Here is a 15,351-nt window from a genome sequence, read left to right as displayed (position 1 = left end):
AAGGGAAGGTAAGGAGGAAGAAATAAGGGAGAAGAAGGGAAGGAGGGAGGAAAGACAAGAGAAAGACCGAAAAACAAGGAAGGAAAAAGAAAAAAAGAGGACGGCTCAAAAGAAGAAGAAAGAAAGGAAGGAAAGTTGTTTGTGAGGGAATCCAAGCCAACCCACAGCCCCCGCTGAACCCACAGACCCCTCCTGCTGGGATGGCTGAGCCGGCTTGCCCCAGGACCCCAAAGGGAAAGCTCCGAAGGCGAGAAGCCCGGCTGAAGGAGGGAAAGAGGAGGGAGGCAGTGGGAGCGCTGTCTGCTGCCTCCTCTTCCTCTCCGGGCTGAGGCTTGGCGAGGCCTGGGGGGGGGGGGACAAGGTCTTGGGGAGAGAGAGAGAGGTGATCAAGAGTAAGCCATCCCCTTTCTGCTGCCCCCCAAAGCCGCCCCTGGATGGAACTGGGATGGGATGGAGCCACCCCCCACAGACACACACAACACACACTCCAGGGTTTGGGAGAAGAAGTCGGGAGGTTGGGGGGAGGGAGGTTGGGAAGCCAAGCAGAGCCCCAGCCCTCCCCGCCATGAGAAGGAAGGAGAGAGAGACAGAAGGGGGAAGGAAGAAAAGAAAGAGGAGGAGGAGGATGGAGGGGAGGCTGGCGGTGGCGGCTGGATCCCCGGGCTGCTCGGGCTGGATCCACCTGCTCCGGGTCTTGGCTGCTGCGGAGATCCCTTGGCTTCCCATCATCCCCAGCACCACCATCACCACCAACCATCATCCCCTCCAGCCTTGGAAAACTAAAGGAGAGCCTCCCCTGGCTGCCTCCCTTGCAAGCGCAAGCAAGCGGCAGCCCGACTCTGCCCTCCAAACACCTTCGAAGAGCATTTCCCACCGTTTTGTACATAACACAAATATTGCGTGGGGGGAAAGGAGGTTCTCTCTCTTTCTCTCCCCCTCTCCCCCGTCTCTCCATCTGAATTTGCAATGAGAGAGAGAGAGAAGAGAGAGAGAGGAACACACTCCCTCCTCCCTCTCTTTCTTTCTCTTTCTTTCTTCCTGAGGACAGAGCGACCCAAAGTGCTGGGATCCTGGAGCCCAGGAGCCAAAGAAGTCAGGTCAAAGAAAGATCTAGAACTAATCTCTCTGGAGAGAGAGAGAGAGAGAGAGAAGTACGGGTTCGGGGGGGTGTTTCTTTGCCCTTCTCCTCTGGAGTGGCCTCTGCTTCATCCTGGCAGTTTTTCCAAAGCCTTCCCTTTGAAAAGAACTTCCTTTCTAAAATAATAATTAAAAAGTGGGATTCTTTGGGAGGAACAGTTTGGCTTCTTTTTTTCGTAATATAGTCTTTTTATTTTCATATTACATAATCATGCAAACAATAAAGTTTCGTTTCAGACATACAATACAGTTGTTCGTTTTTATGTATTGTTTATTAACCATCTTCAGGCTCATCTTCCATCTTCTCCCCTTCCTAAAAGTTAAACCCTAACCTCTTACTTTCTAAACTACCACACTACTTCTACTCTTTTTCTCCTTCCTTCCTTCCTTCTAATCTTCTTCAATTCTTCTCTCTTCTCAATGATCTCCCTCCTTCGCACTCTGCCCCCTCTCACCCTTTACCTTAAGGAGGAACAGTTGGGTTCAAGCTTTCCTGGTCTAAAGATGCCAACACGATCTCCCAACTTGGTGGAAACTCCTGACTGGCATCTCTGCCTGCGCAAGTAAACCGCTTAGGTGCCCTGATAGAAGCGGTATAGAAATGTACTTGCTATGCTACACTTGCTGTTGCAAAGTTCACTTAGGCAATGAGGGAGCAAATTCAAAGACATAGCCGTGTTAGTCGTAGAATCAGTAGATAGAGAGATCTTGAAGCCCCTTTGAAATCACACGAAAGGAAGAAGTTGGCAGCATATGAGCTTTTGTAGACTTCAGTGTATTTCCCCAATAGAAAAGAGCAACAGAGTTCTCAGACCTGGACCAAGCATTGATGGGAAAGAGGAAGAGTAAGCAAGAAAGAAAGTGGGAAAGACCTCAAATGCAAAGAGATACAACTGGGCGCCAAAGTTAGGCTCCTCCAAGCATCGATTCCCTATAGAGATGCGGTGCTGCAGAAGAGTGCTGAGGATCAACCAAAAGACCAGCGAATGGGAACCAAGCAGATCGAGCCAGGAATCTCCCTGGAAGCCAAAGTGGACCCAACTGAGGCTGCCGTACTTTGGGCACACATGAGAAGGCAGGGCTCATTGGAAAGAAGTAACAATGCTGGGAAAGTTGGAGGGGAAGAGAGGAAGGCGTGGTCCCCAAACTGTGCCCTTTAAAGAGATTTTGGACTTCAGCTCCCAGAAGCCTCAGGCATGTTGGGCCAATAGCCTGGGATTCTGGGAGCTGAAGCAAAACTCTATTAAAGGGCCCCGTTTGGGGACCACTGCTGACAGAGTCTATAAAGGAGGTGATGGGTCTGAATCTGCAGGACCGAGCAAGCAGGGGAGGAGAAGGGGGCCTTGGAGATGCATCGTCCACATGTAAAAATATATTACTGAATCGACGCGGGGAAGTTAACACAAGAGCAAAGTGACCACTGCCCTTCTGGGTCTGTGCACACACCACTCACAATTTATCTTGGACTTTTCCCTAAATGTGGAAAGGCATCCATTTTAAGCACACTTCAACCAACTTTGGCTTTCTAAGGAAGTCTGGATGGACCAAAAAAGTTTCAGAAGAAACACTGAGGTGCTCTTAGCAAAAGCAAGAAGAGCAGGAACATGATGACTATCACAACCACCATCATCATCACTATTATCCATTGCATTCTTTATTTCAGCCTCCCATCTTTTCGAGAGAGATCCTGTTAATTGCCTTCCGCACCTCAAGGATCGTGGATCGTGCCGCAAACAAACGATACTTTCAGGAAGAGCCAGGGCAGTCAAAGCGGTGTCAAAGCGGATCATTTCTGCAGTGCGGACGCAGCCAATGGAAGTGTGGCCAATCTTCTTTGCCTTGAACTGCCTTCTGTCCTTATTCCTTGGAGAAGCAGCACATGAAGTGGTGAATGTATTCACTGGGACAAAGAAAGAGCAGGGTCAAATCCGGGCAAGAAAAACCCCTGGGAAGAAAGGAAAAGAAGGAAGATGGAAGGAAGGAAGGAAGCAGAGAAAAAAGAAAGAAAGAAAGAAAGAGGAGGAAGGGAGCAGAGACAGAAAGAAAGAAGGGAGGGAGGGATAGACGAACAAGGCAGAGAAAGAAAAAGAAGGAAGGAAGGAAAAGGAAAAGAAGGGAGGGAGGGATGGAAGAAGGAAGGAAGGAAGGAAAGGAATAAAGAAAGGGCAAGTCACACTCTCTCTATCCTTAGAGGAAGCATGGTGCAAATCCTCAAAAGTCGACATCACATAGTTCAACAACTTTTGCATCTTGCATTCAACAACATATTTAGTATCTGCCTTTCCAAACAGTTTACTTTTTTTCAGCCCTCTGGAAAATGCTTTCTCTTACCTACGCGCGATAGTAAACTGGGTCCCCTCCATCCTGCACTGTAGAAGTAATCCACTTTGACAACCACCTTGAGCTGCCCACAACTCGCTGCTAATGAAATTTCGGGAACTTTGTCCTTTCTTGTGCCTCCGAGCCTCGGACAGAGAAGGCGAAACTTCTCACCAATCCCCAGAAATTCTATATAGCCTGACCCTGGCAAGCTCAAGCGGCGCCAAACCTGTTATCTCTCCAGTGTGGATGCAGCCATTCTTAGCAGGGATTAACCCAAAAGCAATCCAAGCCCCCTTTATAATCGATTTAGGTTTTATTGCTATATCCGCACTGCAGAAATAATCCGGTTGGAACGCCGCTTTAACTAAACTGTCTGGCTCAGTACTCTTTGGAATTCTAAGAGTTGTACTTTGTTGGGCGCCAGGGCTCCGTTCACCCGAAGTGTTGCAGCAAGGAAAGGCTAGCCTGTCCCTCCAAATTGGCAAGTGAGGGCTTTGGGCGAGTGTGGATAACACACACAAACACACACAAACACAACAACACACAAAACTATGCGCAGTTTCCGTTCAATGTAGAGTGTAAACGTATGTTGTAATGTCTGTGTGTGTGTGTGTGTGTACACACACAACAAACACATAACACAAAATTACACAGTACATACAGCGCGCGCACACATGCATCTCTAAACTAATCGGAGCGCAGTTTTCTTTTCCAACTGTAATCTATAATCTTATACAAATATATGAGTATTTGTTTGTGTACGTGGTGACAGATTGGAAGGAAACCGTCGCTCTCACCTAGATTGAGGGCTTGTGTAAGATCACACACACCACACAACCTACCAGTTGGAAGGAACTGCCGCCCCATTTGGGAGTTGTGTGGTGTGTGTGTGTGTGTGTGTGTGTATAATGCATATTAATTATTTCTATGTAATCTATCTAGGGACTTATATAGTATGGATAGCACATTCAAAACTTGTCCTAACCATATTTTCTTTCCAACCTGGAATGTATTTGTATTTTAATATATATAGAGAGAGAGAGAGGAGGAAGAGCGAGTACTGCCTATATACACACATACATACACTTTTTGCAAAGGGGTGGCATTTCCTTCCCAACTTGGAATGGATATATAGATATGATATATCTTACACATACATACCATACCCTCAAAACTCTCTGGTGGTGTGTGTGTGTGTGTGTGTAAAGAGTCTTAGTAAAGATGTTCTGAACGGGGAGGTTCCCTTTTGCCTTATCCTCCCCACATAGCATGCCATCTTTTCTAAGGGACGTGAAACCCCAAATGCAGGGCGTCTGACCAACATCTCCAGTGGTTTCTTTCCCCTTCTTTTCCTTCCTCTTCCCATTTCTTTTTCCCTGTTTGGTTTGTAACTTCTTGCCTGAGGAAGAAGCCCATGGAGCACGCCGCGAAAAGCTTGCAAACAAGATGACTGTGCTTTTCGCGTGGGCAATAAGGTAAATCGCACTAGCACACTGGTGGTATATTATAAAAGAACAGGTAGCGCTCTTTTTCTTCTTTTCCAAGAAAGGCATGGGAAAAGGAATCAAGAAGTGCCACCTCCCTTCCTTCCTTCTTTCTTCCCTCCTTCCCTTCCTTTTTTCTCTTTTTCTTTCTCCCTCCCTTCCTTCCCCTTTCATCCCTTCTTTCTCTCTTTCTTGTTCCTATTCCTTCCCTCCTTCGTTCCTTCCTTCCCCTTTTTCTTCTCTCCTTCCTCCTCCTTTCTCTCTTTCCTCCCTTCCTCCCTTCCCCCTTTCATTCCTTCTTTCTCTCTTCCTCCCTTCCCCCTTTCCTTCTCTCTCTCTCTCTCTTCCTCCCCCCTCTCTTCCTTCCTTCCTTCCTTCCTTCCTTCTCCTCCTCCTCCTCTTCCTCCTCTTTCTCCTTCTCTCCTCGCAGGGTACAGTGTTAAAAAGCCACCGCTAGTCGCCCCCAGTGCTCCTACTCTCGAGGTCTTTTTTGTCTCTAGAGCAGATTAAACGTCACGTCCGCACTTGAACTTGAATTTTATCCCATTGTACGGAGGCAGACCCAGCCATAGAGAGAGCGAGGCTCCCAGGGAACCAAGGACTCCGCCATCTTCACGCTCCTGGCCACCGGGGCGCCCAGGGCAGACAGACAGGCAGCCGGCCTCCCTCCCTCCCTCCCTGCCTGCCTCCTTCCCTCGCCAGCCAAAGCCTGGGCCAAGAAGCCAAGGGGAGGCAGGGCAAGGCAAGGCAAGAGGGGGCCACTGGCCAAGCCAAGCCGCACTGCCCTCCTCCTAGGATGCCAACCCCCGGAGCCCATCCTGCTGGGGGCCCTTGAACTGCCCAGCAGAAGGAAGGAAGGAAGGAAGGAAGGAAGGAGACACACTTGGGGCCACCCCTTTCCCAAAGAGAGAGAGAGACAGAGAGAGAACATTGCCAGCCAAGGGCCAGCTTTTCTTGCCTGCTTTCCCCCTTCTTTCTCCCCCGACTTTTGAGCGATCCAATTTTTACTCTTTTATTTTCAAAATAGAAAGCCCTCCTTTCCTCCCTTCCTTCCTTCCTCCAGGTGGAAGAAGTGCACTTGAGGGTGCGTCTCCCCTCCTCTTTTCTTTCTCTTCCCCCTTCCTTTCTTTTTCCCCATCATCTTTCTCCTTTTCCCCTTCTCCTCTTAAGAAATACGAAAATACTAATAAAGAAAAAAAGTGTCTCTGCGCTTGGTGAGAAAAGGGGAGGGAAGGGAAGAGGGAAAAGCCAGCATCTCCCTTCTCTCCCGAAGTTCAAGAAAAGACCTGGAAGCGGTGCGGGGGGAAAGGGGGGAGAAGCCCCCAAAAGACCCTGGTCTGGCGGCTTCCATCCTGATGTTGTTGTTGATGATGATGATGATCTTCTTGTGACTTAAGGAAAGACCTTGAGTGCGCCAAGCTGCAGCAGAGAGAGAGAGTTTCGCCTCTCTTCCATTCATCCTCTTGATTCTTCTTGATCGCGATTATTTTTTTTCTCCGCGAAGAAGAAAACTCGAAGAAGAGGAGGAGGAGGAAGAGGAAGGAGGAGGAGGCCAAGAGGAGGACCGCAGCCCCTTCCTGCCCCCCGATTGCCCCCCACAGCCGACCCAAGTCCAGCTCTCCGGGCGATGACCGTGTAAATGCCAGGGCAATGTCCCGTCGCAAGCAGGGCAACCCGCAGCACTTATCGCAAAGGGACATCCTCCCGCGTAAGTGGCAGCCAAAGAGAGGCACCCCAAGCCTCCCTCTTCCTGTGTTTGTGGGGATGTGGGGATGCGTGTCTGGGGGATCTGGGAGGGATGGGGAGGGGGTCGAGGGAGAGATGGGAAACTTAATGGGGGTCCTGGAGCGCAGGAGGAAAAAGGCTCCTGGTTTGGGGATGGAGAGTTGCTTCTTCTAAGGAGGAGAGCAGGAGGAGGATGGACCTTCCTCAAAGGAAGAGTTCAAGGGAGAGGAAGGTAGGTCGATGGGGACAAGAGTTTGAGGAGAAGGGAAGGGGATGCTGGTGGTAATAGTGATGGTGGAGGGTCTTCTTCAAGGAAGATTTCAAGGGGCAAGAGTTCCTTTTTGTTGGGAGGGAAGGAAGGAGACGATGGTGGTAATAGTGATGGTGGTGTATCTTCTTAAAGGAAGATTTCAAGGGAGAAGGAGGTAGGTCGATGAGGGCAAGCTTTCTCTTTTTGGGAGGGAAGGGGATGATGGTGGTGGTCATGGTGGTGGATCTTCCTTAAAGATTTGGAGGGAGAGGAAGGGAAGGGAGGAAAAAGTTGTAGGGGAGAAGGGAAGGGGATGATGGGGGTGGTGGTGGATCTTCCTTAAAGGAAGAATTCAAGGGAGAGGAAGGTAGGTCGATGGGGGCCAGGAAGGGAAGGGAGGAAGAGTTTGGGGAAGAAGGGAAGGGGGTGAAGGTGGGGATGCTGAAGGTGGGAAGAGGAGGAGAGAAGTGGAAAAAAAAGTTTGAGCTGGGTCTGCAAACGGGAAGGATGGAGGCGAGAGGAGCTTGGTTCCAAACTTGCCGGAAAGGAGAAGGGGGCTGGGGGAGAAGAAGGAGAAGGAGTCGGGCGCCTTAATGGGAACCACCTGGAAGAAGAAGGGAGGCCGCCTGGGCCCCGCGATGGAGAGGAGGCAGCAGAGCTTTCTCGGCAGGGAACTGGGCAAAAGGAGACAGAGAGGCGCGGGTCTGGAGGACAGGTAGATTGAGACGAAAGAAAGAAAGAAAGAAAGAAAGAAAGAAAGAAAGAAAGAAAGCGCTCCAAGATCGCCTCCTCTCCTTCTTCCATCTTCCTCCAACCAGGTCCAGAGAGCAGGACACCTTTTGTGGACATGGGATGCATTATAGATCTCTCCTTAGAGGGAGAGATACATAGTATATATATGTATCTCATAGAGGAAGCCTCTGTCTGGTGTACCAAGGTTGCATCCGCACTGGGGGATTAATCGGGTTTGAGCCCACTTTAACTGCCCTGGCTCAAGGCTGTGGCATTCTGGGGACGGTCGTTTGTTGGGGCACCCCCCAGAATGCCATAGCCTTGAGGCAGGAGTCTTAAAGTGGGCTCAAACCTGATTATTCCCTCAGTGCAGATGCAAACCAGGTGCCCCCCCCCAAAGGAGAGGAGGACAGGTTTGCAAGGGAGCTGGGAAGTGAGGGAGAAAAGTGTGGGAAATTGGTGGCTTGTGGGGTGGGATGGAGGCTGAGGAAATGTATCTTTAATGTCTCCTATGTCCACACCATTTTGCACGGAAGGAGAGAGGGTTGGCAAAAGAGAGAGCGCCCAGTTTGCAAAAAAAGCCTTTGCACAAGTCCTGCAAAAAATGCTTCACTTTTTTGTTTTTGCAAAGAGAGAGAGGGGGGGCAGTGATGGTGGTGTTGGGAACCCACTGCACCCAGAAAGAGTTCCAGTGTGTGTGTGTGTGTGTGTGTATAGGTGGGGGAAGAAGACTATTGCACCCAGAAAGAGTTTCAGGGCGCATAGGAGAGATGGTGGTGCTGGTGGAGATCTTCCTTAAAGATTTAAAGCTCTAGAGCGAAGTACCCTTTGCACAAGAGGCGTGTGTGTGTATGTGTTGTGTGTTGGGGAGGTAGGATCCAAGAGTTGCTGAGGGAAGAGTCTTGGGGAGTCCCTATCCAAAGCATGAGGGGGGTGTCACTCAACTGGAGACCTTTTCTTTGGAGAACCTCCTGCTCTCTTCATTCAAAGCAAGCCACCTTTCATTCAAAAAAAAAAAAGAAAAGAAAAGAAAAAAAAAGAAACCCCACTTTCTTCTCCTTCCCTCCCTCTCCTTTGCTATCTCTTCTCCTTCTTCTTTCAGTTGAGAAACCCAACCCTTTGGAAGGTGCCTCTCTTGCCGTTCTGTTAGCCTTCTTCTCTCTTGGCGTTTTGCTGGGACGAAAATGCCTGGAGGGTAGTAGTGGTGCCCTCCTCTCACCAACTGGAAAGTAGTTTCTTTTAAAAAATATAAGTTGTGTTTGAAGGATCGGAGGAGGGGGTGGTAGATGAGAAGACTGGAGGAGAAAGAAGGGAAGGGGGAAGGGAAAAAAAAAAGGATTGAAATCAGAGCCCAAACAAATCCAAAGCAAACGCCGAAAAGAACAGCTCCTTTGCAAGAGCCTTTTTCTTTTGCAAGGCAGCCTTTGCGCGTGGAGAGAAGAAGGGCGCCTGGTGTTTGCATGTGGATGAGCCCCAGAAAAGGAGAGGGTTGGAGAGGAAAAGAGAGAGAGAGAGAGAAATAGAATATGCATGCTACCTTTTCAAATAAATACATATACACCTCCCCTCCCTTCCCCCTCACTCCTGCAAGGCTAGCAGCCATCTGCCAGGATGACAGCGGTTTCTCTCTTTGCCTCTCCTTTGTTATCCGCATTTGGTTTTAATTTTTTAAATCTTACTTATAAGACTACCTCAGGATGGTCAGGGATCCAAGATGCTTGGGTTTTGGGATTGATTTATTTTTTGATTCCCCTCTTCTTTATGGATGGGTCTCTTTCTGCCCCATTCTCGGTATCTTTTCTGAAGCACCAATGAAGATGCATTTGTGCTCAGCCTTTCCATGGATTTGGAGCGCTTGTTTCCCAACTGTGATGGTGCTGAGCCCCCAGATAAAGTGTGTGTGTGTGTGTGTATAAAGTAACCACTACCAAACCCAAACAGACCAAGCACAGAACACTGCAAACTCTCTTTTTAATTGAGAAAATCTAGCCTTTTGCTTTGAAAGAGAGAAGGGGGGGTTCCTCTCTTTCCCTCTCTGAGAATTCCAACTTATTCAAAGCAAACCAGATTCCTTTTATTTTTCTGCATGCTTTGCATGAGGAGCTTGGTTTTTGGACACTGGGGTGGGGAAAGCTAGGGAAAAGGTGAGAAGGGCAATACTGCATGGAAATGTAAGAGGAGGAGGAGGAGGAGAGAAAGGCAACATTTTGGCCAGGTAGGTTTGTGTGTGGATTTCAGACCTTTCTCTGTTGTGAAAATGAGAGCTCTAAATGATTTGGGTTGAACTCTGAAGGTGTTTTGGAAGCCACCCCCAAAGAGCTGCCTGCACAGTGTGGATTAATGGAGGAAGAAAAGGCTTAGACCCCACAGAGAAAGAGACTCTTAATTCTCTGTCTCTCCTATACTTCTTCCATCCATCCTTCCATCTGGTAGAAAAGGCTTAGATCCCACAGAGCAAGAAATTCTGATTCTCTCCTTACTTCTTCCATCCATCCTTCCACCAAGAAGAAAAAGCTTAGATCACACAGAGCAAGAAATTCTAATTCTCTTTTTCTCTTTACTTCTTCCATCCATCCTTCCATCTGGAAGGGGCTAAACAAGGAGAGAGCGGCCACATGAGCTGTGCAAAAAAGTGGGGGAGAGACAGAGGGGCCATGGGTACAAATGGTGTGTGTGTATCTGTGTTTGTGTGTAGATCAGAATGGGAAAAGTCCACAAGAGTGTTTAAACTATAAAGATTTCCAGAAAAATGGTAGTGTATGTGTGTGTATATGTGCCTTCAAGTCTCCTGTCAACTCCACGCATTTCATAGGGTTGTGTTAGGCAACATAGGTGTTAGGTGACCCCATGAATTTCATAGGGTTGTGTTAGGCAAGGGAGAGGTGGTTTTGGCCAGTTCCTTCTGAAATATAACTTTCAGCACCTGGCATTTGAGTTCGACCCATTTATAGGAAGGAGTTATGCATGAATTAATGAGGAGCCTGCTAAAAGAAAAGGAAAAGGAAAGGAAAGAAAAATCAAACACAGGGAAGTTTGAAAAAAAAGCACAGAAAGAAAGTTCTCTTCCCCCCCCCTTTTCTTTTCTGAATGAATCTGATGTGTTTTGAGAACTGCAGCTATTTGATGACTCACTGTCAAGCAACCTGTCAGGAGAGAATGGCGCTGCATTTCGGCTACCCTCCTAAACAGGGTCAGTTGTGAAAGCAAGGAGGGGCAAATGGGTTGAATGTTGACCCTCTTCATTGGAGTCTTTAAAGGTTTTTTTTGTCTCTGTGGATGCTGAAAGATATGCTATCCCAAATGACAAACAAACAGAGAGTGAGTGTGAAAGGAGGGGAAAAAATCATTTTGCGCTCTGGTCTTATACATGGTTCCTCAGAAGTAAGCACAGCTCAGTAGGTTTTGGCCCCAAGTAAGTATGCATAGGATTCGCAGTCGAAAGGGTACAATCCAGATTCAGATCAGATCAGCAAAATATGGTGTTACTGTCCACAGAAATAGCTCTCTGATTTTATTATCTTGGTATTTTTACTTATTCGTTTAGAGCTATGATGCCAGTGAGACTCTTCCCAAATGAGTCCTCATCTGTTTGTGGTAGATGAAGAGCCGATGGATGAGCAAATCTGGATTTGTCTCCAATGCTGGCTTCCTGTGAAAATACAGCAAAAGTTACATAACGTTTAGAAAGTGAACATGAGATCTTGATTAAAACCCAGACAGATAAGGTATAGAATTTTTCTGTATGAAGGACAGTCACTCTGGCTCAATTTCTACAACAGATTTTTTTTTTGGTCTAGTTGCTAAAACAGAGACATTGTTCTGCATTTTAGGAATGGTGGAATATATTAGAATGAAATCAGAGTAACCTTCAGATTAAATGACCTTCACTTGTAAAACAAGGTTGAACTCACTTGAAGAAATTGTGTGTGTGTGTGTGAGAGAGAGATACCTGGGGAAAAAACATCCATATACAGAAATTTCAATTAGATTTCTAAAGTTCCTGGCCAACAGGTTACTTGCTAGGGTTTTCTGATTTCACCCTCTTGATCTTCACTGCTCACATGATTTCAGTGGAGAGAAAACATCTTCTATTACTTTTCCAGGTTTTTAAAAAAGGTTTCCTGTAGTAGAAAAGGTCACTTGAAGATGTTCAAGAAAACTAACAGTCAAAGCCGATCACATCCCATTGGTGTAACTAAAGAATCAGCTAGAAAGGAAATTATAGGCTGCATTTTTTGGCAAACCTGTAGGGCTGTAACACATGCCTGTCTCTCACAGGTGTTACAAGCTGAGCCTAGGAAAGGCTTTGAAAATATGCATTCTTCATTCCCTGTATCCAAGCTGCACCTTTTCAGGTTGTACATGATCATTTTTTACTTAAAATTGCAAACTTCAAAGAGCTTTTTATTCCTGCATTTGTTTTGTTTTGAAATACACCCCCCATGCATCCCCCCCCCCCGTATTTGGATACTTCCTAGCATTTTCTCACTGTCTTCATGCTTTCTTAGAATTGTTTTGATTTGCTCAGGATAAGAAATGGCTTTATGAGTGGATGATAGAATAAGAAACAGCTTTGCTTTTCATTGGTAGGGAAAACACAGCAGAGAGTATTTTGTCAAGCTTATTGAAGCGTGCTAGTAAGCATGGCTAAAACTCCTTTTCACCCTGTGTAATACAGTCAGTTATTCGCAAAATGCGTGTGCATTTGTATTTGTGTGTGTGTGTGTGCCTTTTCCAAGGCTCAATTGCCTTGTGTTTGTGGAGCAATGGTCTGCCTGCCTGCTTAGGGAAGAACACAAACAGTGAATGAATGAATGTGGTCCAGGCAGAGGAAGCCAAATTATAGATGTTAGTGGTTCTAGTTGGCACCCATTCTACTTTCCTTATCAGAACTTAGTGCGCTTTGAGCGTGAACGATTAGTTTAATACATTTTGCACAAGGGTTTTCTTTCCCCCTTTACATTTCCTATTTAGATTGCCCTACACCCTCTTCGTTTGTTGTTATAAAATACTTTCCAAAATAAACTTCACTAGCTTTTCAGCTGAATTGCAAGTCATATTTTTGCCTTGCGGTGCTCAGTAGTTTGTTGTGACGGCTAGGGGGCGCTCATAGTCTGTCTCATACCAAATTCTGGTTCCCGGCACCAGTGGAGGCAAGGGAAGAATAGGGAGAACAGACATGGTTTGCACTGCTGCAAAAAAGAATGTTTTAGGTGTAAAGTTGTGGTATCGATTTTCATGCCGAGATCTATACACTACAAGATGAGAGAGATTGCTAGTTAGATAAATCTATTTTTTAAGCAAATTATGACTGATTAAACAGCTCTGGCAAGATAGATGCCTTTTAATTAAAATTAGTTTTTAACAGTGTCTTTTACTGTCAACGGCTTGTCTTTCCGTTCGCTGTTCTGAGATACTGGATTAGCTGAGAGCAAAGGGTAGGAGCATGCACAAGTATGAAAATGTATATGCACATAATGATTAATTTGCCTTCTGTATGGGTTCAGATTTGTCCATGCTGAGCCTGAAAGATTGTTACAGGGGAATATATACATATGATTATTGTGAATAACAATGCCGGGCCAGTCGAGCTAAATCTAAAAGAAAACATGGTCAAATAGATTGTGCATGTGTGTGCATGCAGTTGTATATGTAGCACACACACATTTTCACACATCTTTTTACTATATATATATGCACAAAAATACCAGTGTATGTTGTGAATTACAAAGATATGACAAAATCTTTAACAAGCTTTGTTTTTACTAGGAAAAATGTATTTGTCCATAGTTGTGCATCTCAAGATCCCTTTGCTCTATGCTGATGTGTTTATGCACAAATTCAGCAGAAGAGTAATTAATAGGCTAATACATACAAATATAGTTCACAGTAGTGAATATTTAATGAAACCACATCTTTCAAAACCTGCGTGCTAGTGGAGGTATGCTTATTCAAATGGTTAATACCTACACATGGAATTTGTGCCGCTTGCATACAAATTTCAGAATGTAATAACAGATAAAATAGTTGTTGAATGCATACAAATATTATTCACCGTTGTGAAGTTGTAAAGCCACCAAAACCTCCTGTTTATAATGATGACTATGGAGGTCAGAAATCTACATGGACAGGTTGTCTTTAATAGCTCAGCCTGTCTTAAAATTGAACATAAGTATTTCCTGTTTAAAAGGAATGGAACTCAGGCTTCAGTATGAAAAAGTTTCTCTCACTCTGTCTCTTTGTGCGCATGTAAACAAATGTGTGTTTTTGTGTGTGTTCTGACTTATGCACACCTTGTTCATTTTGACAATCATGGATACTCTTCCTTGTCCAAATGCTTATGTAAAGAGAATCTGAAATTGTCAGGAAGGCATGACCACGGAGAAGTTTTATTAGCTTATGGTATTGTTAGCTCTTCCACAGTTTTCTTTCTCAAAGTATGGCACAATCTGTGGGTATATGTTCTCTACTGACAGGGTAGAGGGCTTCATTTGAACTTGAAAGAGAAATAAATTAGGTCAGACGAAAGAGTAGGGCTGTCATCCACTGTACGAAAAGCCTTCAGCCTCCTCTAGACAGGGCCTGCAGTTTATCTGATGATTTCTCTACTTCGTTTAGCGTTCTCATTCACTTTGTTGGAAGCACAGAAACAGGCGGGCAGTTGATTTGACTAACCTGGAAGATGAAGTGATCAGAAAGTCACATTCTTTCCACTCTCTGTCATTCTTGCAAAATAAAAGAAAATCCTCCTGATTTTTTGTCAACAATAGTTTGCTAAGGTCCTGGGACTTTTAAACTTTTCACAATGTTTTTTAAAAATAAACAAAATTAGCATTTGGAGACCAAGGAGAGTCATGTGCCATTCTAGACATTTAAAGTATACCTTAAGAAGATGTTTAAGTGTTTCCAACCTATTCTTTGTTTCTTTCTGAAACAATATTTCTACACCTTTTTTTTCTTAGTGGATCCCAGTTTAAAGGGACAAATGAGATTAGAAAATAATTATTATAGCACGATCCTGTGCATATTTATTCATTAAGAATTAGAATTCATTCTCAATATATTCAGTATCCATTTACTCCAGTGTAAGTTTGCATTAGGATTGAAATTGAAAAGTACCTTTTGGGGCCTTTACACTTTAGTAATGGCATTAAAAACACAGTACGAAGGTTATATACAGCTATTATAATGTAGAGATAATGCAAAAGAGCCAGGGCACAATTCCCTTTGTATAAAGTTGTGCAGCACTCATTTCAGACCTTAGGCTGCAATCCTGCATTCCGTTATGTGTTCACTCAGGACTACAGTGGGACCGAAGCATGAGAAGTGTGCATAGGCATATGCATATATCTTTATAACAAGACGAGGGGAAACCAGCACTTAGAACAGAGCGGGCATTACTGATAAATGTGCGATCCTTCCAACGGCTGTTATAGTGACACCTTCCTTCTTTTCTGCTTATTTACTTTCATAAAATGTCCTCATGTAGTCTCTAAGCAGCCGCTTTTCCAGCTTCAGCCGCGAAGGCGTTTGTGTGTTCACAGTAAGTTACAGCTTCACAAAATCATTTAGGTTTATTCCTGCCCCCTACTTCTTCCTTCGGAAAGCTGGGAGGGGGAACTGTCAACTAAATCTTTACTATATCTTGGGGGCTGTTAAGCTGCAGGGCAACCCCTCCTGTTGTTCTTCCCAAAGAGAGTA

The 15,351-nt window shown here is 45.5% G+C and overlaps 1 protein-coding gene across 4 annotated transcripts in view; it reads left to right on the top strand.

Moving 5' to 3' along the window:
• The first annotated feature begins 6,105 nt into the window (after positions 1 to 6,105).
• BCL11B (BAF chromatin remodeling complex subunit BCL11B) overlaps positions 6,106 to 15,351 on the top strand; it is a 174,135-nt gene continuing 164,889 nt past the window's right edge. For all 4 annotated transcript variants that reach the window (XM_042445486.1, XM_042445484.1, XM_042445485.1 and 1 more), the window contains exon 1: positions 6,106 to 6,651. In XM_042445486.1, coding sequence (XP_042301420.1) covers positions 6,594 to 6,651 — 58 coding nt within the window. In that variant the 5' untranslated portion in view covers positions 6,106 to 6,593. The remainder of the gene's footprint in view (positions 6,652 to 15,351) is intronic.

The sequence above is a fragment of the Sceloporus undulatus genome, chromosome 1, assembly GCF_019175285.1.
Source record: "Sceloporus undulatus isolate JIND9_A2432 ecotype Alabama chromosome 1, SceUnd_v1.1, whole genome shotgun sequence".
NCBI lineage: Eukaryota > Metazoa > Chordata > Lepidosauria > Squamata > Phrynosomatidae > Sceloporus > Sceloporus undulatus.
Note: the sequence above shows the minus strand (reverse complement) of the source record. Positions and strands in the feature narration are given on the sequence as shown.